The sequence below is a fragment of the Trichosurus vulpecula genome, chromosome 6 (genome assembly GCF_011100635.1).
Source record: "Trichosurus vulpecula isolate mTriVul1 chromosome 6, mTriVul1.pri, whole genome shotgun sequence".
Classification (NCBI taxonomy): domain Eukaryota; kingdom Metazoa; phylum Chordata; class Mammalia; order Diprotodontia; family Phalangeridae; genus Trichosurus; species Trichosurus vulpecula.
In genome coordinates, this window is record NC_050578.1 from 2431548 (window position 1) to 2457190 (window position 25643).

At 50.4% G+C, this 25643-nt stretch overlaps 1 protein-coding gene across 1 annotated transcript in view; it reads left to right on the top strand.

The window, feature by feature from the left end:
* Positions 1-1658: 1658 nt before the first annotated feature.
* The window catches only part of PDGFRL (platelet derived growth factor receptor like), a 37436-nt gene continuing 13451 nt past the window's right edge, over positions 1659-25643 (top strand). Inside the window, exons 1-2 of the mRNA XM_036764408.1 lie at positions 1659-1817; positions 9433-9730. Coding sequence (XP_036620303.1) covers positions 1739-1817; positions 9433-9730 — 377 coding nt within the window. The 5' untranslated portion in view covers positions 1659-1738. The remainder of the gene's footprint in view (positions 1818-9432; positions 9731-25643) is intronic.

Sequence of the window (25643 nt, forward strand, 5' to 3'; positions counted from 1 at the left end):
TGGGGGTACAGGGGGACTGTTCACCTCCAGTCTCTCCCTGCTCTAATCCATCCTCCATCCAACCACACACACACACACCATAGCTCCCTATCCCCTCCAGGATCCAATGCAAAATGCTTTGTTTGGCGTTCAAAACCTTTCCTCACCTGCCCCTCATCCCTTACACCTTCCTCTTCTTCATTCACACTAACATTCAGGCAGAATGGACTTTCTAGTGTTCCTCACTCCCATCTCTGGGCATTTTCCTTGGCTGTCCTGCGTGCCCTCCCCCCCTCCCAGGTCTGATCCCTTCCCTCCTTACTCAGCTGCTCAGATTCCCCATCAACCTGGGAACCTTTCCTGATCCCAACCAATGGCTCTCTCCCTTGATGCCTTCCCTCACACTACCTTCTTTTTATTCTGTGTGTGTATATCATTTATGTATGAACACATAGATGGAGACTCTAGATTTGTGTATATCTGTATCTTCCATAGAATGTAATCTTCTTGGAGGATCTATTAAGTGCCTACTATGTGCCAGGCACTGCGCTAAGCCCTGAGAAGCTAATAGTTACTCCCAGGATCAATGAAGACTTTCTGGCAAACGTCAGCCAGTATTTATTATGGCCCTACTGTGTGCTAGGCACCGTGCTAAGTTCCCAAGAATTGCCTCTGGCTCAGGAGTCAGAGCTCACAAATGAAGCTCAAAATGACTACTCTGGCAATGCTCACAGTCACTGGACCTTAAGCGAACAGAATCAAAGAGTGAAGAACCTGTTCCCATCACAGAACTCTGGTTTTGTATTCTACAGGAGGGGGTCACAACCCCCAAAGACGTGACTCCAGAGCTATTGAATTGTGGGACTTACAGGTTTCTCTCAGGAAACCACTAGATGAGTGTTTGTTATCCCCCTTCCCCCCTCCTTCTCCGGTTGTGATTTAAGTATAGAACCTGGGCTTTTACTTCTGCAGAGAACATTCCTCACTCTGAACCTAATTAATTACTCGACTAGTGGCACTCCTATCTCTGGCCTGCTTGGTGGAGCTCCAAGCATTCTCAGGTTAGAGCCTGGCTCAGTAAAAATCCTGATAATTGCCCTCAAATACAGCCTGCCCTCAAGGAGCTTCCAGTCTAATGCGGGAGACAACGTGCCAATAACTATGGACAAAGCATAGAGGATAAACGACGTAAACAGAGGAGCAGGCACTTGAACTGCGGCCATGGCAAAGGGCCCTTTGGCCTTTGGGTCCCCCACACCTAGTTCAGCTCCCAGCATCCAGCACGTATTTATTCGGTGCCTGTCGATAAGGTAGCTTTGGTGGGCATCAGAGGACCTGCCATCAACTCCTGTTTGTGACTGAATCCAGTCCTGGCCGGGTGACCTTGGACGGGTGCTTTCCTTTCCCCGGTTCCGTTTCCCCCTCCGTGAAACGAGGGGCTTGGTGTGGGTGCGTCTGCGGTCCAGCTCTGGATCTACGATGCTAGAGGTCGCTCCCTCCGGCTGATCCCGAGTGTCCTCTGTCACCTGGGGAAGCTGGTCGGCCCGCCTGGGTCCAGAGGCTTCAAAGAGCTCCTCGCAGCGGCCAGGGCCGGCCCAGACCCTCCTCTCAACCCTTCCCGAGAGTGGCCGCCAGAGGGCAGGCGAGGAGCCCTCCGCCTAACCAACCAGCTCAGTCTCAAACGGAGCTCTGCCCTGGCCGGGGGACAGGGAGGCGGCTGCGGTTGAGCGCGGAGCTGGGACTGGGGCTGCCGAGGAAGATGCCACGGTCCAGGGGGCCCCGCCTCGTCCCCCCGCTGCTGCTGCTGCTCCTGCTGCTACCCGAGGCACTGTCCACAGGTGAGGGCTGGACTGAGGTGGGGGTCTGCGGGCTGGGAGTGGGGGGACACTGGCCTCCGAACTCCAGGACAGGACATCTTCCCCGAAGATGTCAGTCCCCCCAAACCCCCTACCACCCCCGTGTCTAACCCATTCCAGCATCCCTAACAGCCCCGTCAGTGTCCACGTGTCTGGGGAGGGGAAAGGGAGTTCTCCCTACCCATTCCTGGGAACGGAGCCCCCAGCCCACCCCTTACTGGCAGCCCTGCCGCTGCTTTTCCACCCCGGGGGTAGGGGGCTCAGAAGCGTTGGTTAGAGGTGAGGGGAGGGGAGAGGCCCACTCGGACAACCCGCCCCCTGCCCTGGGCTGTCTGGGCTGCAAGGGTCCAGCCAGGAAGGGAGACAAGAAATTTGTTGCGCTTAGATGTCTAACTGGAAAAAATGGGGCAGGGGGCCGAGGCGTGTGTGATGGGAGTGTGGGGAAGAGCAGGGCTTCCCGAGCTCACCTGGACAATCAGTGACAGGGTCGGAATTTAAACCCAGGTCCTCTGACTCCAGAGGGCATGTCTGCAGGGCTTTCTCATGGGGGAAGGATTAATCCAGACCCAAAAGGCAGAGAGCTATAGCAATGGATTTTCGAAGGCCTGAGAGTTGTCCCCCAGGGAATTAGCTGCCTGGGGAGACGATGAGGTCCCCTTCCCTGTTAGGCTTCAAAGGGAGGCTCGGGAGCATTTTGGGCACAGATAAGGGGGCGGAGAGTTTCTGAGACACTCAAGCAGCGCTGGGGTGGGGTGTGAAGGGAAGGTACCGAGAAGATAGAAACAGGCTGGCAGAGAGGGGGAGCCTTCGCAGAAACTGGGGGGCAGGCAGCTGGGTGGGTGCACTCTGGGTGCAGGTGCCCCAGGACAGCGGAGGCCCTCCTATGCTCATCCCTCAGGGACACTATGGTGGCAGGCAGAGACTGGTGTCGCCCCCTCCACGCCCTGGTGTTGCCCCCTCCGCAGCATCCCTTGGGGGAGCCTTCTGTGCTCGGTAGGACTCTGCTATGGAGAAGGAAGAGAAGAGGAAGAGGAGGAGGCAGAGGAAGAGGAAGAGGAGGAGGGAAAGGAGGAGGAGGAGGAGGGTGACAATGTCAGTGACAGTGCTCATGAGAGTGGTTAAGGCAGTAGAAGGCGAGATGTAACAACATCCAAGGAAGCAGATGCTAAGCAGAGGCTTCTATTGACAGGGGCCCAATTTCCAGGCTCAGGGAGGGGAGGGTCCCATGGTCCTCACCTGGACATCCTTCCCCTGGAGAGCAGCCGGAGGAGGCACCAGTGCCGTGAAGAGCCTTGTGGTGTAGGAAGGATCTGGGGCTGTGGCTCCTAGAAGTGACAGGGCTCTGTGGGGACGTGAGCTCTGCCTTCAGGGGTGACGCTGTCACAGGGAGCAGGGGTTAGGCTTGTTCCCTTCGCTTGGCCCCCAAGAACAGAACCAGGAGCAGTTGGGGGGAGGGGGAATTGCAAAAACACCATGCGAGGCTGGATTCAGGTGGCACTTCCTAGCGAGGCAGCCTGGAGAGGTGGTGAGCTCTCCATCCTTGGAGGTATGTGAGTGAAGGATGGATGGGGTCAAAGGGATTCTAGTTTTCCTGAGGGCTGGACCATGGGGGGCCCGGTGGTCTCTTCGGATTCTAGATTCTTTGATAGGACCAGTGGGGTAGTTGATGGTGAAGGAGGACAGGCATGGTGAGGATGCTGGCTGCAGCAAAGGCAGAGGCCGCTAGGTGGTGCTGTGGACGGACTTGGGAAGACCTGAGTTTGAATCCTGCTGGTGCTGGCTGGGCAAGTGGCTTTGTTGGGGGACCGGGAACGGCCTCCTGCAGGATGGCATGCTTTGGGGAGGTTGGCATCTGGCCTCCTGCTGGTCACACCAGGGCTCTTGGGGGCACGTGGGAGGGTGGGTCCCGCCATCACTGGGGCTGCAAGGCTGGTGCTCCCTCCTCTCCATGTCTCTGGGCATTTCTTCTTCTGTAAGATGAGGACTTGGACTAGCTGGCCTCAGAGGTCCTGTCTGGGGCTTCAACACGATCAGCCGTCACTTACTCCCTCTGCCTCAGTTTCCTCATTTGTTCAATAAGACGATTGCACTAGGTCATTCCCAGGAGCATGTGACTTCTCTGGGCCTCAGTTTCCCCATGTGTACAAAGCGATATTGGCCGCTGCGGCCTCCGAGGCCCTTTCAGCTCTGGACTCAGGACCTGGGAGCCTGTGGCCTCTCCGAGGCTCAGTGCTCTCATCTCTGACTTGGGGATGGTAACGCCAGCAGGCTTCCCTCCACGAGGCAGTGAGGCTCAGTGAGACATGAGGCAGGCTCTCTGAGGGCTGTGAGGAGGCAGAGAGGACAGTGGTGGGTCCCACCTCCACTGTTTCTCTGGGCGGCCTCCAGGAAAGCTGGCAGGCCCAGCTGGCATGCTGCTGGGGCCATGCCCCGCTGGGCCATGCTTTTCATCTCTTGTCTACCCTGACCAGTCCCCCCTTGTCTGTGAATTGCCCAGAATCTGCCCAGCATAATGGCCTGACTGCAGACAGCTTCACCACCATGGGCCACGGCCCTGGGAGAGCAAAGCCTCTGCTGGTGCCCATCACAGGGGAGCAAGGCCCTCATGCCAGCCTTGGGCCTGTCAGGAGAGCTGGGCTCAGGTCTGCTGGCCAGACACTGCCAGGGGAAAAGGCCTGGCTGTCTGGCCTCTGTGTGTGCTCACGTATAGACATGTGTATGTCCGTGTATACGCCTGTTGTGTGTGTGCCCACGTGTGTGCATGTGTGTGCCCATGTGTGTGCCATCTTAGAGGAGCAGGGCCACCTGGGTGCAGGGTCCATCAGGGCCTGAAGGAGCTGTTGGAAGTGCTAGCTCGCCAGAAGAATCTGTTTGCTCTGGCTTCCTGTCCACAGAGGCTTTGCAGACAGCTTTCCACCCTTACTGCCCTCTCTGGGCCACCATCTTCCTCTGGCCATTGATGTGTGTGCAGAGGACACCAAGCCCCCTGCCTGAAACTGGGCCAAGGCTTCAAACCGTTTCCGCCTCGTCTGTTGTTTGGGGTGCTCCAGGCTCTTGGCATGATCTTTGGGCCCAGATGACTATGCACTGATTGTCCAGGAAGCGGAGTTAGGGCCAGCTCCGGACCTGCTGGGTTCAGCTATTTGCTGTGAGCAGCGCCAGTGCCCACAGCCAGAGAGGGGCGGACACAGAGCCTCTGCTGAGCCTGCCTCCACTTCCCATGCCCACTTCCTGGAGGAAGCCTCTGCTTTCTGTGCTCTCTTTTCCAATACCTTGTAGAAAGGGCGTGGGTGGGGGCTCCTCTTTGTCTCCTTCCCTCAGGTCTGGCAGTGCCTAGCACAGAGCAGGAAAGGCTGCCCTTCCTCAGGGGCCAGCTCCTGAGAACTCGGGGGAGGGAGGAAACCGTGCTGGGGAGAATCCAAGAGACATGCACTGCCCCAAACAGATGCCTCCAGACAGGGAGCAGGAGGGATGCCCCACACCCTCTTTGGGCACCCCGCTCCAGGCTCCCAGGAACTAGAGCAGGGGAGGATGCCTGGGTCACCAAGGCCAGCTCCCTCATGTCATACGGGGGAAACAGACTGAGGGAGATCAATCGGTGTGCTGAGTCTCTCAAGCTAGGAATGACTGGTGAAGGCAGATGTAGGAAGCCTTGATGCCAAGAAGACCTGCCTAACAGAGTCGTCCCAAAGTGGAAAGGGACACCTGGAGAGGTAGTGGGCTCCTGCTCCATTGGGGGACCCCAAGCAGGGGCCAGACAACCCCTTGTTGGGGATACTGTGTTCCTGTTTGGGTATGGTCTGCTCTGTGGGGACTTCCAGGCTCTGTAGTCTTCTGTGACTGCCACTGGACTCGTGCTACAATTCAAATGGCCTTGGACAAAAGCAGTACCAGGGACCTCAAGGTCAGGTAAGCAGATCAGCATTTTGGAGGCTGATGTTCACAAAGGGGGTAGGTAAAGTCTGGCAGAGTTTGACTTCCTGGGATGTCATTTTAGTGTGTAAGATCATACCCCATCCCTCCTCCACCTCTCCCCGCTTTCTCTCACCACAAAGCCCTGGGCCAACGTTAATAAAGGACAGAATGAAAAGGCAGGGGGTCTAGAAGGACCCCTACTCCCAGGGCTTTCTCTGGGGCAGGAATGAGGGCCAAGGCTGCATCTGGTGCCAGGGTCTCGGGCTGACCGCTTGGGTCTCGCGGGATAATTGCCTTCAAGAGTGAGTGTGGGGAGATGATGTTGGGGGAAAGGGCTGGGATGAAGCTCATGCCCTGGGTGCAGCAGGCGCCTTGGGGCTACGTCTGGGGCAGACACTTCTCTGGGGAGCACTTGGAGACTTGGGAAGCAGCTTCCTTGTCACCCTATGAAGGGCAGAGTACAAGCCTGAGTACTCCCATTCAACATGAAGGAACTGGAGCTCAGAGAAGCTCAGTAACATGCCCAAGGTCACACAGCCAGGCACCGAGGAAGCCCAAAAGAAGGCAGAGCTTTCTGTCTGGTCAGCCTCTCATCTGTGTCCCGGATGAGCCCTCAAGGCCCCTTCCCCACTGGCCTCCAGGAGGGTTTTTATTTTGCTCCTTGTAATGAGCCTCTCTGGACTATGGTGGGATTTTGGGCGTTCAGATGAAAAAAAAACCCATAGCTAGGAATGGAGCCCTCCTGGTGTGGAAGCTCCCTCCTCCAGTGCCCATGAACCCTTGGTACATTGCTCCATGTCGGGAGCTGCCTGGGCCTCCACATAGTCAATGTCAGGGGTGGAACGTGGGCCCAGGTCTTCCTGACTCCAAAGCCATGGGTCATTGCCTCTCACTGAGCTCAAAAACCAAACAAAAGCCCCCATTTTCTGGAGTGATTTCCAGCTTTCCCAGCATCTTGCTTAGAATGCCCCAGCAAGGAGGCTAGCCTGGGGGTAAGAGTGAAAATGGGGAGTCTGGAGAAAGCTTGGGGCTATTTATGCCTCCAGCTCCGAGTGACTTCCGGGGCCGAATCACAAACCCCTCTGAGACTCAGTCTGCTCCTCCAGAAAATGGAACCAAGAACACCCGGCATACTTGGCTCATGGAGTTATTCAAATGACGTACCATGCTCAAAGTTTTCTGCAAACCCTTAAGCACCAAAGAGGATGTTTATCGTATTATAAATAGAAATTGTTATGTATTGCTACATGTAATAATATATTCCACATAAATAATATATAATATAGAACTATGATAATACTTATAGCTAATATAATAGGTGTAGTTACAGAATACAGTTAGAAAAGCTATAACGCGATTATAATATGGTCATAAATTACACATACAGTTATGATATAAACAGTTCTAACGTAACTATAATAAACACATATAGCTATTTGTAACATAATTTATGATAAATACAAATATTTAAATTTACACCATAAATACAATATTTCTAATGCGCACATACACAAAATGATATGTAAATACAACTGTTCCATTACAAATATAAACATAAATACGTAGGAAGTATTATTGTGAGCGCATTCGTTTGCTTTTGCTCTTTTAAACCTCGCTTCACTGCCGCGCTTTGTGTACACCGTCTTCACTTCCAACACTGGCCTTCCTGAGTAGCTGACCCAGAGAGTGCACCCTTGCAACAAAAAATAAAAGAGAAAGCAGGACGAGCCTCTGGCATAGCAGGTATCTCTGTCCGTCTCGCTGCCCCGCCTCCCCCTCAGAGACCGACCATGGCCCCGAGGCTTTGGGGAGGTCTCATCCCTTGGCCATGGGCTTCAGTCCCGGCTGATTGTCTTCTCCCCGGGTGGGCACCAGTGAGTGCCGCCCTCTCTCCAAGTCACCAGTTAACACCACTTAGCTTTTAGGCGGGGAGATTTCCTTTGAAGAGATAGTAAGAAGCAAAGCAGCAACATTTCTCCCCCAATACCTGGAGCGCCCTCTCCCCTATAACCACCTTGGGCTCTGGGGGCTGGGCTCGGACTTAGTCATCTGACCAAGCTGACATCCAGATGTGACTCGATGTGCCTCGGCTCCACCTGGGCTGGTTCCCACAGGTGGCTTCCCAGTCCTCAGGAGCATCAGTGGTGAATTGGCTACAAAACTCAGCTTGTGCTTCTATCCCGTTCTCCTGGACCCCTGGATGGGATATTCTCCTGACCTTTCAAAACTGCCAGGGCCAAGCCGCCAATTCTTCTGCTTAAACTGAAAGAACAAATACTGAATCAAAGGACTGTCCCAGGGAACTGTGTTGGCCTTGGAGAGACAGGGCTGAGGCCTCTCCCCTTACCTGAAACATTGTAACTCCCAGATGTCCTCAGAAAAGGAGACAGGTGAGAGGGGACAAGACAGGAGGGGACAGAGGGGGATACAGGGGAGGAGGGCAAGGGGGCTAGAGAGGAGGAGAGAGGGAGAGACAGAGGGAGAGGGAGAGGAGGGGGAGAGGCGAATGGAGGGGGAGTGGGGGAGGGCGAGGGGACAGAAAGGAAGAGAGGAGAGGGAAAGAGAGGGGGAGGGGATAGAGGGGGAGAGAGAGGATAGAGGGGGGTGGGGGAAGGTGAAGGGACAGAGAGGAAGAGAGGAGGAGAGGGAGAGAGACAGGGGGAGAGGGGGGAAGGGAAAGGGGGAAGAAGGAGAGGAAAGAGACAAGGAGAGAGACAGAGAGAGAGAGAGAGAGAGAGAGAGAGAGACAGAGAGATGATAAGGGGGGAACAGAGAGGAGAGAGACAGAGAGAGACAATGTGCTGACCTGGACCCAAAGCTCCCCATTCCCTCCCCCACATAGAGAATGGAGGGAGGTACAGTGCTGTGTTTGAGGTCAGACTTGGTCATCACAATCGGCTATCAGTTTGAATTCACTGTTGTTCTTCATGTCGACATGGCTGTGGCCGTAGTCTTGTATTTTCTTTTGCTGGTTCTGCTCCCTTCCCCACACCTCCAGATTCTCTGTCTCCACCATTGGCTGCAGGGGAGCAGTATTTTGTTACCCTCCCCCCCACGCCATACTCTCTTTGGCTAGTCCCCATATGGTGGCATCTCCTTTATTTCTAGGTCGTGGCCACCATACAAATGTCACTAGAGATATCTCGGCAGATATGCGACCGTCTTTCTGACTCTCACCTGCGTGGGGCGCGGGCCCGGCAGGAGGAGCTCCAGTTCAGAAGAGCTGGGCAGTAGAGCCACTTTCTTTGCATAATTCCAAATTCCAGCTATGATTGTCATTACTTAGTGTTTATGTGACCTTCGGTAAGACAGGTCATTTCTCTGAACCTGTTTCCTCAAGAATGAAATTGGGCTAATAATACCATTAGTACCTACCTCAGGCACTATGAAAGTCAAATGAAGTCATGTGTGTCAAAAGGGCTTTGCCAACTTAAAGTGCCATGTGCCGGTCAGCCAGCAGACACTCACGCTAGTGCCTCCCAGACGAGGAAGCTGTGTATCAGATAAGGCCGCTGGCTTCCCGGGCTTGTACCCCTCATCACCCTCAGCGCTCCCACTTGGACTCCAAGGCAGGCGTCCCTGCTCTGTGCACAGGGGCCAGGATGCTTTGGGCCCCTGGAAATAGCTATTGACTATTTCCAAGAGGCACTGATGGGATGCCATCTGCCTTTTCTCCCTCCAGCTGCTGGCCATGCACCTGCTAAGAGCAAGAGGGCCAAGGAGCCTGGAGAGAACAAAATCAAGCCGGCCAATAAGCGAGGGAAGCCGACCCTGGCCCCCGGGAAGGACAGGGACTCTGTGGCCTCCATGCCCAAGACCTCATCCATCATGATGCAGGTGATGGAAAAGGGGCGCTTCCAGAAACCAGCTGCCACCCTGAGCCTGGCTGCCGGCCAGACTCTGGAGCTGAGATGTAAAGGGAACAAGGTGGACTGGAATTACCCCGAGTACCTGGACACCTTTAAGGACTCCCGGCTCAGGTAAGCCTAATCCTTTCTCTTGGGCTGGGTCAGGCTGTCCTCTGTGCTCCACCTTAACTGAGGTCATCTGGGGACTGAGACCCCCCACCTGGAAGGAAAGACTGGCTGACCAGAGTGAAAGCTGTCGATTTTTAGCTAGAATAGATTTCTTTTATTCTGTTAAAAACTACTGTAGTTAGCAGAGATCTTGGAGTGAGAAATACCGATTTTTAGCTAGAATTTCTTTCATTCAGGTAAAATGATTTCAATTTGCAGAAATCTTGGTCTAAATGAAGAGCTCCCATTTTAGGGCAAGCCTCTAGAAATGCTGTGGCTCCCCTGGGTCACTGATTTCGAGGATTCTGCTCTGTCATGGTCATGCTGGAGTCAGGTGATATGCTGTCTGTTCTTAGGAAAGCTGACCTCCCTCCCAGGCAGACAGTGAGGATCTGGGTGATGCTGGTTGGCCTCAGTGTCCTCCAGCTGCCTGCCTCACCAGCATGTTCCAAGAGTCTAGGGAGAGAAGGTCTGGCTAGCTTCTTGCAGACATAAAAGCAAGGCATGAAAGTCTGAGAGCCATGGTCGGTTGGTTGCTGTCCTTTGTTCTCAAAGAGGACCAAAATGACATCAATATATGCTAGAGTCAAGTTTCAATGTGTCTGACCAATAGGAGTTTGGAATGTTCTACCACAGGTCGGGCACAAATAATCTGTGTGAACATTTAGGGTGGATTCTCTAAATTTGCACATCCTGCGCTTCCTTTGAGCTGTTTCAATTCTGCTTTGCTCATACAACACAGCCTCTTCTCTGATGTGGGCATGCCATGCTGAGGGGTCCTGTGCCAGTGTCTGCCTGTCACACAATCAATTCCAGAGTTCTTAAGAGAGACCTGAGACTGTCTTTGTATCGCTTCTTCTGACCTCCATGTGAATGCTTGCCCTGTGTGAGTTCTCCATAAAAGAGTCTTTTGGGCAAGAATACGTTTTTCCGTTTGAACAAGAGAGCCTTATTGGAGGCCGTGGGGTCGGTCACCATGGCCTCTCAGGTTGGAAGGGACCGGGGGCCACCAGCCCTCATTATATAGCTTGGGAAACTGGAGCCAGGAGAGAAAGGAATGATGCACCCAATCTTTCCCATAAGCATGCCATTAACAGCTGACATTTCAAAAGGTTTGCATAGCACTTTCCAGGAGAAGCCCTGAAAAGGAAGCACTCCCTCTCACTGCCCCGAGAGGGAGGCTGAGGCCAGGAGCAGGAAGGGCCCTCGGCCACAAAGGGCCAGAGGCAGTGCTCAGTGCAGGTGTTTCTCTGCTTCCTCACAGGCTCCATGGCCTTTACCCAGATGCCCTGACCTGTTCAGAATTCCAACCTCAGCTCCCTCTAAAGGCCTTGAACCCAAAGGGCTGGAAAGTTCTGTAGAGATTTCATTCCTGGGAACTGAGCAACCAAGACTGCCAGGAATATCTCAGAAGGGAGGATAATCCGCACCTGACTCACAGCCTTCTTTACCTGCTCAGGTGCTGGGCCTCGGACAGGTGGCTGAGGTGCATGGAAGACCCTGAACCAGCTGGGCTGCTGCCGCAGGGTGTTATGTCTAGGAAATCAAGAAGTCAAGGGTCTGACTGAACTCAGAGAGATTAAGACACTTGGTGGTGGTCACACCGCCAGCGTCAGAATGTGAGGTTCCAGCCCAGGTCCTCCTGGCTTCCACTTTAGTGCTCTTTCCCTAAGGCCACACAGGCTAGAGAGGGAAAAGGTAGTGAATAAGACTTGATATCAGGAAGGCCAGGGTTCAAATCCCACCTTAGACACTTAGTAGCTGTACAGATCTACACAAGTCACTTACCTGCTCCTAGCCTCATTTTCCCCATCTGCACATGGGCACACCAAGAGCACTTACCTACCTCCCACATGTAAAACAGTGTGTTATACAAATACCAGCTTTAAGACTAAATAATTTTTAAGAACATTGGCCCGAAACAACCTGGAGGATTAGTGTATAATATTATTATTTAATGTAGTCAGTCAATAAGCAGTTATAGAGTGCCTACTATGTGCCAGGCACTGGGGATACAAAGAAAGGCAGAAGACAATCCCTGCCCTCAAGAAGCTTGCACTCTAAGAGGGGAGTTAAGAGGAAAATAACTATGTACACACCAGCTCTGTCCAGGATCTAATGGCCGTAATCAACACAGGGAGGGCGCTAGCACTGAAGGGGCTGGGAAGGGCTTCCTGGAGAAGGTGGGATTTTATTTGGGACTTGAAGGAAGCCAGGGGGTGGAGATAATGGGGGAGAACATCCCAGACTTGGGGGACACCAAGGTCTTAACTCTCAGACTCACTCTCTTTTCAGTGGACAAGCAGCCACAAGGTGGCTGGTTTTCTCCTGGTGTAAACAGAATCCTGAGATCTTAGCATGCAGGCAGGGATCCGTGCTATAATATTAGCTATAGTCATCCAGATTTCTTGTATACTTCCAGTGACAGGGCACTCACCTACTTTCACCGCTCAGCCAGTCGTGTATTTTAAAGAGCTTTCTCACCTACCCAACCTGTTTTTCTTGTGGCCTTTAAATGATCTCAGCTTTACTGCATTCTTCCTCAATTAGTTTCCCCAAAGTGGCCGGGGCTGCTTTCCCCAGTGGTGTCAGACATCCCTATGTTTGCCCTGGCAGGCCACAACCATGGGACTGGTGATAGGTGGCTCAAGCTTACCAGGACAGGCAGAGCCAAGACTGGGTTTGATCAAAAGTCTGTTAGCATAGCAGTTCTGACCACTTCACTCCTCCTTTGGATGTCACTGGAGAGCTGGCCATATGGGAAGGACAGTCCCAGGACCCCAGAGTTAGAAGAGACCACAAAGAAATCCCTCTATGACACAGTCCACGAGTGGGCCCCTGGCCTCTGCTGGAAGGTCTCCTGGGAGGGAAGCCCTCTGAGATGACTCCAATTGATACGAAGCTTTTTTCCCAACACCCAGCTTTAATGTCTCTCTTTGCTCCTTTCCCCCACCGATGGGGGTTCTCCCCTCTCTTTGGGGTCAAGCAGAATGAGGATGATCCCTGATCCAAATGATGGTCTTTTGGAGAGAGTTTTCATAGTTTCCCTAACTCCTCTCCCCTCCAAGCTAAGCATCCCCTCTTCCTTCTCATAGGGCGTGGATGTGGGGCTCTTCATCATCTTGGTTGCCCTCCCCTAGACCCTCTCCAGTTTATCAATGTCCTACCTAATATGGAAGTGACACAGAACGCCGCAGAAAAATCAACCTCCTACAAACGCCCAACCTCTAGCTTGTCCTTACCACTAACTAGAGGCATGACTAAGACATAGAGCTAAGGCAAAACTAGCTGCCAGGCCTGGAAGGAGAGGGAGAAAAAGTGCAATCTAGTTGGGGGAAAACTCCCTAAAAATCAGTGCTATCCCAAAGTTCAGTTAAGGTGATGAGTTCCCCATCATTTGAAGGTATACAAGCACAGGCTGGGGCTGTTTTAAGAGAACAGGTTGTCCTCATTGGCTTCTGAGGTCCCTTCCAACACTGTCATTCTGGGATATTCTGCTCTCTTCAGTTTCCTGTATCTAGAATGAGTGGGTTGGACTGGATGGTCTCCCATATGAAGGGTCCTGTGAGCGTGGAGCTGAAGTGAGCAGAGCTTCCTCCCAGTAAAATGAGGCATTCATACCAGTGTCCTTGAGACCCCTTCCAGCCTGGAGTTCACCACAGCCCTGGCTTCCCTAGCACCATAGGAATTGTCTGATAGGGAAATTGCCCTCCTCTTAACAAGATGAGGCCCAGTGAGGACCCAGGGGCATGTTGACATGCCACATCACCAGCACACACCCGGGAATTACACCCAGCTCTAGGCTGGAGCATGGAGGCAGTCCGAGTGCCCGTGAAGCCCTCTGGGGGCCACTCAGGGACCTCCAGGGACAGAGAAAGAGGCTCTTCCAGGCTGGAAGGGGAATGTAATCCAAAGAGCTAACTTCCAGGAATCCTGGGGCAGTGGGTTGTTTGCCCCAACGCCAGCTGGGTGTCTGGTGATGAGTCCTCATCCAACTTCCAGAATGTTAGAGCCAAAGAAGTTGTCCGTTCCTTCCTCTTCACTGTTTTCTTTTTTAACTTATCTGGATTTAACTTACTGATTTTAAGATATGGGGAAGTGTGGGCAAGGAAATACTGGTACATGTTTAACAACCAGCTCCCTACCTCCCTCAGAAAAGACAATGACATACTTTAAGTTTAAACTACATTATTAGCATTTCTCCATCACTTTTTTACATCTAGATAATCAGCCAATCCCAGATTTGTAGTGTTTGTTGATTTCCATGGTATGAATGCTCACACTGAAAAATTTAACAATCGGTTTTCATAAGACGGTGTGAACGGGCTTCAGCATGCTCCTGGGATTCCTGTAGCATTTACATGCCCCAGCACACGATCAGTCCAGGTTGTCAGCCTGACCCACCACACTGGAAGCAGCCCTCAGACAGAACAATTGTGGGTGACCTGGAGTAAAGGCCTTAGCTGGGTTCGTTTGCTGCTCAGGCAAGCCTTTTATTTTAAGGAGGAGAGTTACCACATCAGTGACTCAGCCATGGGTCACCCAGTAGGAAGCAGCAGAGATGGGGTTGAGGGCAGAGCCTCAGATCCAAATTCAGTCCACCCCCCACCACTGGACCGTGACCACATGGGCTGGGGGCAGGAGAAGAGCTCTGTGGGTTAGGATGCTCAGCAGCCTCGCAGATGTTGGAGATGGTGGCCTGACTGATGATGGGGAGCCAGGAGAGGGCTCTCTGGGGCTTCTGGTAGTGATTCGGATGTTTCTGGGAGCCTTGCACAATGATGTTGGAGCAGGGCCCACTAGATGGCATCCAGAGGCTACTTTATGGCTGTTGGCCTCTTCCCAGGGCAGTGCCCCTCAGTGGCAGCAGGATGCTGGGTAATGAGAACAGAGGCCAGTGGAGGTGGGGGTTCCGTCTGGGGGCCAGGCCATCCTCTGCAGAGCAGACACTGATGTGAGCTAGGAAGGTGAGGGTAGCGTCTACCCCAGACCAGGGCTTACTGGGACATGTAAGTGGACTCGTGGGGGTCCTCTTCAGCAGGGGACTGGCCCTCCACTGGGGAAGTTTGCAGTCCCTTTCAAGCCAGCCCCGTCAGTGGGTATTGGTCGGCCTTCCCTTCCAGCCTTCAGAATACCTACCCTATGCCCTGGGTGCCTGTTCTCCTAGGATTTGGAGGCTCCCAGATCCTCATGGGGACTACCTCTGGTCACTTCCCAATCTTGTTGGTCCACACCCCCATTTCAGGACATAGACGTCCGTTATTCGTTGTGTGTTTGCAGTGGCTTGTGCCCGGGCTGCCCTTGGGGCCAGGACTACGGTGGGATTCACAGCCAGAGGGCATCGCAGAGAGGATGGAAACACTAACCAAGAGGGGCTTTACTCCTTGCCCCAGGAGGAAGACTCAGGAGAGGCCCATGGAGTGAAGAGAGGGCTCTGCAGACAGAGCAGACACTGCCTGCTCTCTGGTCACACATCCTCTGCTCACCCTTGTAAGCCTTCAAGCTGGTCAGCAACACTGGGCACCCCCAGGGACATCTATGCCCTGCTCTCCTCCACACCTCCAATTGTTACAGGGAGCCTCTCCCCATAGAAGAGAGTGAGCCCCTGCCAAGCTGCACCCTAGAGTGATGGGCCTGGGAATGACCCTCATGGCACCACCCCCCACTTCAGGAGCACCTTCAAGTGGGTCACACCCACCTCCAGCTCCTGAGCGGGGGGTGGCACTACAGGGGATCATTAGCCCCATTTTGCTGAAGAAGAAAAAGAGGCTCGTGGAGTCTTGGCGACTCACCCAGCATCAAACAGCCCGTGAGCGCTCGGCTGGACTTGGAGCCTTGGGGTCACAAATTCAAAGCCACCCATTCCTTCCATGACTCCACAGTTGGGGAGACACCCTGGGAAGGAGGCAGTCTGGTACAGCTGGCTCTGGGGTCAGAGACCCTCTCTGGAGGGCTGGAGTACTGGCTTCCTAATTGGCTTCCTGACTCCAGCCTCCAATCCATCCTCCCCAGGGCTGCTGATTTTTCTTTCTTTCTCTTGTTTTTTATTCTTTTTTGTGTGAGCTCCAAATTCTCTCCCTCCTCCTACTATCCCACCCACCAACCAACTGAGAAGGCAGGAAAAATAAAACCCGTGACAAATACATATAGTCAAGCAAAGCTTATTTCCACATTGGCAGTGTTCCCAAAATACACAGAGGAAAAGAAATTCTGCTTGTCTGCCCTCTGAGCCCATCCAACTCTCTCTCTGGAGGAGGGCAGCATTTTTCATCAAGAGTCCTTTGGAATGGTGGTAGGTCGTTGTATTGAACAGTTACTAAATCTTTCACAGGTGATTATCGTTACAGTATTACTGTTACTGTGTACAATGTTCTCTTGGTTCTGCTCACTTCACTTTGTATCAGTTCACACAGGTCTTCCTAGGTTTTTCTTAAACTATCCCCTTCATCATTTCTAATGGCACAGTACTATTCCATCACATTGCAATGATTTGTTCAGCCATTCTCCAATTGACAGACATTCCCTCAGTTTCCAATTCCTTACCACCACTAAAAGAGCTGCTATAAATATTTTTGTATGTATGTGTCCTTCCCCCCTTTTGAAAAAATAAATTTATTAATTTATTTTTTGTTCCCAATTCTCTCCCTTCCTCTACTCCTTCCCCACCCACTGAGAAGGCAAGAAATATGATTCCCATTATATGTATGAAGTCATACAAAACATATTTCTGCATTGACCATGTTCTGGGAAAAGAAAAGAGCAAGAAAAATAGAGGAAAAATATGTTTTAACGTACAGTCTGAGTTTACCAGTTCTCTATCTGTAGATGGGTAGCATTTTTCTTTTTTTTTTTGTTACATCTTTTTAAAAATTCATTTTCGGTTCCAAATTCTCTCCCTCATTCTGCCCCCTTGCCCACCCACTGAGAAGGCAAGAAAGATGATGCCCATTATACATACAATTATACAAAATATATTTCTGCATTAGCCATGTTCCCATCCTCCAAAAAAGCAAGAAAAATAAAGAACCAAAAATGCTTTAATCTGCTTGAGTCCATTGGTTCTCTGCCTGCAGGTAGAGAGCATTTTCATCTTGAGTCCTTTGGAATTGTCATCGGAGTTACTAAATCTTTCATAGTTGACTAACTTTACAATATTGCTGTCATTACATACATTATTCGCCTGGTTCTGGTCACTTCCCTCTGCAGCAGCTCATTCGGATCTTCCCAATTTTTCTGAAATTGTCTCCTTCATCACTTCTTATGGCATATTCATAGGACACAATTTGTTGAATCGTTCCCCAATTAATGGGAATCCTCTTAGTCACCACTAAAAAAGAGCGGTTATAAATATTTTGTGCACATGGATTCTTTCCTATATCCTTTGCTCTCTTTGGGGGCATAAACCTACGAACAGTATTATCAGATCAAAGGACACTCAGTTTTACAGCTCTTTGGGCAGAGTCCCAAATTGTTCTCCAGAATAGTTGGACTATTCACAGCTCCATCAACAATGCATTAGTGTACGTATTTTCCTACATCTCCTCCAGCATTTGCCATTTTTTTTGCCATCTTAGTTAATCCGATGGGTGTGAGGTGGCCCCTCAGAGTGCTCTTAATTTGCATTTATCTAATTATTAATGATTTAGAGCATTTTAACATGCTATTGATAGATTTGGTTTTTTTCTTCTGAAAACTGCCTGTTCACATGTTAACTATCATTTGGAGAATGGCTCTTGTTCTTGTAAATTTGACTCAGTTCCCAGTTCTGTTTTTGAAATGAGACCTTTATCAGAGAAACTTGCTGCAAAGCTTTTTTCCCCCAGTTTCCTGATTTTCTTCTCATTTTAGCTGCATTGGTGTTGTTTGTGCAAAAACTTTTGAATGTTATATAATCAAAATTATCGACATTACCTCCCATGGACCTCTTTGTCTCTTATTTGGTGAAGAACTCTTCCCCTTCCCATAGATCTGACAGACAACTTCTTCCATCCTTCAATGATATCACATTTTATGCCTAAATCATGAACCACTTTGAGCTCATCCTGGTACACAGCGTGAGTTGTTGGCCTGTGCCTAGTTTCTACCAGCCTACTTTCCAGTTTTCCAAATAGTTTTTGTCAAATAATGAGTTCTTGCCACAATAGCTGGGATCTTTGGGCTCATCAAACACCAGGTTACTGCCCACACTAATGCTGTATATTGTGCACCTAATCTGTTCCATCGATCGACTTCTGTATTTCTTACCCAGCACCAAACTTGTTTTGATGCCTGCTGCTCTGTAGCAGAGTTTGAGATCTGGCACTGCCAGGCCCCCTTCCTTCACATTTTGGCGTAGTTATTCTCTTGATGTCCTTGACCTTCTGTTCCTCCAGATGACCTGTGTTATATTTTTCTAACTCTAGAAAACGGTTTTTTGGCATTTGATTTGTATGGCACTGAATAAGCAAATTAATTTAGGTAGTATGGTAATTTTCATTATATTGGCTTGGCCTACCCATAAGCAATTAACATTTGTTCAGTAACTTGGATCCGTCTTTATTTGTGTAAAGAGCGTTTTGCGATTGTGTTCACGTAGGTCCTACGTGTGTCTTGGCAGGTGGACTCCCAAGTATTTTATATAGTCTGCAGTTATTTGAAATGGGATTTCTCTTTCTAGCTCTCCCTGCTGGGTTTTGTTGGTAATATCTATGGAAATGATGATTACTTTATGAGTTTACTCTACATCCTTCCACTTTGCCAAAATTGTTCATTAATTCGGTTAGTTTCCTAGCTGACTCTAGGGTTTTCTAGGTGAACCATCATACCACCTGCCAAAAAAGCGATCGTTTTGTTTTCTTCTTACTCGTGCTTCTTCCTTCCATTTCTTCCCAATGTCTTTGGGATGTTTTACTGTAATCTTCTCCCTGGTATTTTATTTAACATTTTTGCATCGCTTAGGGAATTGGTCCCCAGTTTTCTTCCTGTCTTGACTTTCCCTGGCTCAAGACCACGATTGTCGCATAGAACAGATTTGGTTGGACTCTTTCTTTGCCTGTTTTTGCAACAGTTGTTACGCTCATCCTCCTCATTTTTGCCCCATCTCCTCCTCAAGAGTTTGTTCTGCGTCTGACACTGCTCCTCTTAAAGTACCCTCCCTCTTATTCTCCCCCTCTTCCCACTTCCCTATTGAGGAAGACGAATTTCAGGGCCAACTCTGTGAGCGTGTTCATTCTTTCTTCTCTAAACCAGTTCAGTGAGAGAGCGGTTCAAGCATTGCTCATTTCCTTCCATGGCTTCCATTGTATAAACTTTCTTATGCACCCCCTTTATGAGATCATTTTCCCATTCTTCCTCTTCCTTCCCCCCTTCTCCCAGAGCATTTTCCTTTCTCTCCCTGCCATTCTTCTCTTGAGACCATCCCAATAAAATGGAACCACACCCAGACCCTGTGTCTAAGTAGATGCTTTCTAACAACCCTAGTGACGATGTTCTAAGGGGTTACGTGGATCCTCTCCCCGTATGAGAAGGTCAACAGTTTAACCTTATTTAGTCCCTTATGATTTCTCCTTCCTTTTTATACTTCTCTTGAGTCTTGTGTTTACATGTCAGATTTTCTATTCAGCTCTGACCTTTCCAATTGGGGATGCTTGAAAGTCCTCTCTTTCATTAAATGTGTCCCTCCCTGCCCCACCCCCACCCCCGCAAAGGATTATACTTCATTTTGCTGGGTAGGTGATTCTCGATTGTAATTCTAGCTCCTTTGCCTTCCAGGATATGACGTTTATAAAGCATTTTGCAAACCCTAAAGTGCTATGTAAACACTGGTTGTTGTTACTATTATCACTATAACTCAAGGTAAAATGGTCCATAAGAGGAAGCATCATAGAGGGGGATAAAGAACCTGGCTCCGGTCTCCACCACTTGCCACACATACATACGAAAGTCTAACAGTCCTTGCCCTCGAAGAGCATACATTTTAATGGTGGAGACAATACAGATGTATAGGGCAATGGTGGCCAGAGGGGGCCTTTTGGCTAGGGAAGTTATGGGGATGCTAGGTAGATTGACACCCCTTTCCAGGAACAGTGGTGGTATTGATTTGATTATGGCTCCAGGGAGGGTCTGGCAGGGGGCAGCTGGGGAGGGCCCAGCCCTCTATGCTGTGTGCCACACTGAATTGGAGAGGGGGGAGGACTGAGACAGGGAAACCAGTCAGGAGTCTCAGTGAGAGGAGGTGTGGGTCTGAACAAGGAGAAGGGCTAGAACTGGGCGAGAAGACCTAGGACTTGGCAGCTGATTGGGATCTGGGGGCCAGAGAGAGGGATCACAGAGCTGGAAGGCCCCTTAGCCACTCATTGGTCCAATACCTTCATTTCACAGACGAGGTAGCTGAGGCCCAGAGTAGCTAAGTCACTTGGTCTAGGTCACAGGTAGTAAGCAGCTAAGGAGGAGTTTGAACCTAGGTCTATGGACTGTGCCATACCATATCCAGAAGACCCAAAGATGATCCTGGAACTTTGAGTGTGGGGGCACAGGGCTGCCCTCACCAGAATGGAGATGTTAGACAGAGGGGTCTACTACATGTAAGGACAGAGCCCCTTTCAGCCTCACTGGGACCAGCCTCTCCAGCACCTGAAGGAGACAGCAATAAGACCGGCCGGGTGGGTGGCCATGACAATAACCTGGCCCCAAGCTCAGCCCTTGTCTCTCAGTGCTTTCCTCCACCTCCTCATGGGTTACATGGAGATTGGAAGAGGCTTAGGGTCTGAAAAGCTGAGGAGCCTGAGCCCCCACAGCTCTTTGGTAGTTACAAGGGAAATAACCATCCCCGTGTACAGCCCAGCCCTCAGAGATGAAATGAGGAGCATGGGCATAATGGATTGCTGGGAGCTGGGTGAGGCCTTTGAGGTGCCAAGCTCTCATCCAGGAAGGGGGTGCAAAGCCAAGGCTGAGCCCAAAGGCACTAGCTGGTGGCCCAGGACGAGGCTGCTGCTGGCTGTAAAGAGCTGGGCAGCCAGGCCTGAGAAGCTCCTGCGAGGCATGAGGCCGGGCCTTTCTCCTGGGTGGCAGCAAAACCAACCCAGAAGGTTACTGCTAAGAGAGCAGGGCAGAGCACCCTCCCTCTCTCTTGCACGGGAGAGAGAGACAGCCAAGAATCGTGATGCTAGAAGAAGCAGAGACTACAGCCCCTCAGTGTCTACAGGTGCAGAGGAGCAGGGGCCCTCTGAGAGCAGAAGCCCCCCAGAGTAGTGAGCAGGGGAGGCTAGGAGAGAGGAGCCCTCTGGTGGGAGCAGCCTTTGCCTTGCAGTGGGGGGTGGGGGGTGCTGCAACTCCGTGTGTGTGTGTGTGTGTGTGTGTGTATGTGTCTGTGTGTCTGTGTGTCTGTGTGTCTGTGTGTCTGTGTTTGTCCACGTGTATCTGTGTGTGTGTCTGTGTCTATGTGTGTGTGTCTGTGTTTCCGTGTGTGTGTGTGTGTGTGTGTGTGTGTATATGTGTCTGTCTGTCTATCTGCGTGTCTGTCCGTGTGTGTGTCTGTGTGTCCGTGTGTGTGCCTGTGTCATAAGCCCCAATTGATTGTGGGTTGGACCACTTTCCCCCACTGCCTTCCATCTCTGTGGGAAATGGTTTGTTCTTCATTGTATTGCTACATCAGTGCCTTTGTTCTGAACTCATTGAGTCTCCCGGCTGTAGGGGCTCATGAGCTGGGTCTTTAAGAGATGCAGACCCAAGGAGAGCCATAAAATTCAGGTAACTATTTCCTGGGGGACTTACCCTGACATTTTGGGGGGGGGGTGTCCACAGGCACTGCAAGTATTTCAGAGGAGGGAAAGTGCCTTGCCTGGGGTCACACATGCGCACCTAGGAAAGTCAGGAGCTTGGGTCCTTTGACGCTGAACCCAGGGTACCACCCACTACACTGCTATCTCTGAGCTTGGAAGAGCAGGCTTCCAATAACATATTTCTGTAGTCCTCTGATGCTCATAAAGGGCCTTCCTATAATCATTCCCATTTCACAAAGGAGGAAGTTGAGACTCTGAACATTGCAGAAGATCACACAGGAATTAAGTAGCCAAACTGAAAACTGACTCCAGGTTAGCTGGTTGCTACTCCACCATTCTTTCTAACTCACTGCACTTCCTCCCCAGGATGGGTCCTGGGGACACTTTCTAGCTTTTCAAGGTTACCTTCCAGCCCAGGCTTATCAGAATTCCAGAATGTCAGCCAGAGGTAACTAGATTTCAGAATGGCCATGTCAGAGGAGGCAGCCAGACTAACCTAAGGCCGGTCATGCGACTCCTCCCTGGCCAGCCAAACCTGGCCCAGCAGGCGAGAGGTTCCTCCACAGTTGGCCTCAGCATCCTGTACTGTGTCCCTGCCCCAAGCAAGCCACACAAAAGCAGGTTGGGCCCAGGAAGCAGACGTTGGGGCTCCCTTCCAGCCTTATCAGGCCTCCCAGGCATCCTTCTAGAGTCTGGGCTGGGGGCAGCTCCAAAGAAGAAAAGAAATGGGCTGCTTTTCCGGCAGGAAGTGTTTACAAACCAAGGCAAGCCAAGCCCAGAAAACGGCTGCCTTTGGCTCGTCTGGACCGGTCAGCAAACAGATTGATCTGTCTTCTCCTCCCTGTCCCTTCCCTTCCCTCCCCTCTTCTCTCTTCCCTTCCTCTCCCCTCCTCCTCTCCTTCTTTTCCCCTCTCTTTTCTTCTCCTTCCCTCATCTCCCTTCTTTTCCCCTCCCTTCCCTTTCTCTCCCCTTCTCTCTCCTTCTCCACTCCAGTCCCTTCCTTCTTCTCTCCTCCCCTCTTCTCGTCTCCTTACTCCTAAGCTAGTTTACACAAGGGTTCGTCACTTCTTGTCTGCTGGCCACGAGAAGGTAGAAGCTGAGAGCTGGAAGAAAGAGAAGTGTAGACAGGGGATCTTGGATGCACCCCCTTCTCCACAGGCCATGTTCATCGAAGGCACTTTCCCTGGGCAATCATCTCCCCTTCCAGGGCCTCTCTAATCTGGGATTCTCGGACTCATGGGAGGAAGCAGCCCCAAATAGAGGCAGATTGGGAGTTCAGGGGTAGGCACCCTTAGCTTGGGCCCACAGACCAAAAGAGGTTCATCACATGCCCCAGGAGCGACCAAGAAAACCCCACAAACCTGGTGCTCTAAATGGGCAGCAGCTAGGAAGCCTCCTGGGCATCAGGGTGTCCAGTCACTGGTTACAGGAAGCCCAGAGATGGCAGAAACCCAATAACAGGGGCTCTATTTAAGAGTTTGAGGAAGTACTGCCTTGTCTTTAGGAGGGCGGCTTCATGTGTGTTTGTTGGGGGACAGACCAATTTTATGATGTTTTTAATTAATTTTTTCCAGTGAAGTTCTGCCTTCTCTCTCCTACCTCCTTCTCCCCTCACTTTTCATTCATTCATACAAGTTTTCCTAGGTTTCTCTAAAACCATTCCCTTCATCATTTCTTATAACACACTAGTATTCCATTCCCCAGCTGATGGGCACGCATGCCCTCAGTTTCCAATTCTTAGCCACCATCAGAAGAGCCGCTATAAAATGTCATTATGGGACCCTTTGTTCTTTCTTTGATCTCTTTGGGGTACAGGCCTAGGAGTGGTATCACTGACGCTACACAGCTTAATGGCTTAGGGGGGTGGGGATAATTCCAAATTGCTTTCCAGAATGGCTAGAGCAGTTTACAGTTCCATCAACAGTACATGAATTATATATAAAAAATAAAATAAAATTGCAAAAACAGAGGGAAAAACCCAGTACCTGAGTGCACCTGTCCACATTCCCCCAGCACTTGTCTTTTTCCATTCTTTGTCAATGGCACCAATCAGATGGGCATGAGATGGGACCTCAAAGTAGTTTTGATTTGCATTTCTGTAATTATTAGCAATTTAGATAGCTTGGATTTTTTTCCTTTGAAAACTACCTGTTCATATCATTTGATCATTTATCAACTGGAGAGTGGCTGTTATCCTTTTAAATTTGAATCAGCTTCCTATATATCTTAGCAATTATATATGTATACACACATATCTTTATAAGGGAAACTTGCTACAAATATTTTCCCCATTTACTTGCATCTCTTCTAATTTTAGCTACTTTGGTTTTGTTTATGCAAAAATTTTTATATTTTATGTAGTCAAATACACAGCCCTATTTTCTACAGTTGATATGGACACTGAGCAGCTGGTGGGGGTGGGGGCTGATACAGCTCTGAAAGTTGTAAATCACATAAAAGGTGGGGAGAGCACGAGGGGAAAGAAGAAAGTTGACCAGGACTGTCAGAGGTCACTGTCCCAGTGACCTGCAAGTGGTAGCAATGGTGAAGCTATTATGCTTCCTGATTTACTTAAGTAGAATATTTATTTGTAATATTTATGTATTTATTCCTTTATTTACAAATTTGTAAGACAATGGAAAAAACTAAATAAAGATTTAATTAATTAATTAATTTAATTAATGGGTACACCCAACAGAGTTCAACTTTTCTTTTTAAAGATTTCATATTTGATTTCCCTCAATTACACCGAGTGCAATTTCTTAAAGAAATACGGTATTTCGATTTCCGGAGCCTCCATTCCTCCAACTGTGTAATGTGGCTGTTGGTCTGGAGGATTTCCAAAGACTTTCTGCTCTAAGTTCTATGATGCAGAATACTCTCTTTATAAGGACTGTACAAGGTCATGGGGTCAGACTGGTAATCCCCATTTTGTAGACAAGGGAAGAGGAGCAAAGTGAATTGTTCTGGGTCCCAAAAGTAGTAAATGTCAGGTGTAGGATTTGAATGTGTGTCTTTTGATTCCAAGACCAGTGTTCTTTCCACTAGACCCCACTTCCTCAAGTTTGATGCCGCCTCCTTCTTTTTCCCCATTTGCTGCCTTTCTTCCTGTTCTGACACTAGGAAGGGGAGCTGGGCTGAGACACAGGCCACTCATTTGTCTGTCTTGCTGGAAGCTGAGGCACTTGTTTTTGCCAGACAAGTGGGTGGTTCAACAGACCAAGATGGCACTGGAAACAGGGTTTGGAGCCACCTGTTCCCACAGCCCACATATTGGCACCGGGAGTGTTGTTTTCATTGGGTTTTGATGCATCTGTCTTTAATTAAAAACAGTTGGCAGCCTTTGCTTGTGAGAGAAACAGTGTTGTTGCATGGAAGGAGCATTTTGAGTCCAAACATCTGCTCTTGGTATTGGGCAGAGACTCCAGCCTTGAACTTGAGAAGCCCCCATCCCAGCCATGGGAAGAGCTGGTGGATCTGGTCTTTCCTGGAGACAAAGAGTGGGGCTCCAGGGCACATTTGGGGGCGGCCCAACATCCTGGCTCTCAGTGTGTCACTCAGTAGGTCAATCAACATTGATTAGGCTCTTACTACAAGCCAGGCACTGGGCTAAGGGCCCAGAATACATAGACCAAGCCTGCCCTTGAGGAACTGACATTGGAACAGACAAAAGGAAGCCGAAACGGGAAGGGTGGACCAAGATGAAGGTACCCATGCTGGGACACAGCAGATAAATTGGACGGTTGGCCAGGGTCCCCTCCTTCAGTGGAGGGCCTGGGAGGAGCCGCCCAATCAGAGGCCGAGGATGCTACCAGTGTATGAACCCCAGGGCTGGAGTGAGCTTCCAGGATGAAGAGGGTTCTGGGGAAAGTCTGGAATGCAGTCTTCAAAGGACGAGAGATCAGAGCTGGCAAAATGAGCCATCTGAAAGCTTGACAAAGGAGTCCTGGCAAGTCTCGAATTCTCATCCAAAAGGTCAAATAGACAGTCTCTGAAGTCCTTCCACTTTGGAGCTATGAAACCTATGATCACCCTAAAGAACAGTTATTCATGGCTAGATGGCACCTCAGAAGGAAGTCTGCAGTGGAGCGCCCGAGGGATCCTTCCCTGGTCTTGTA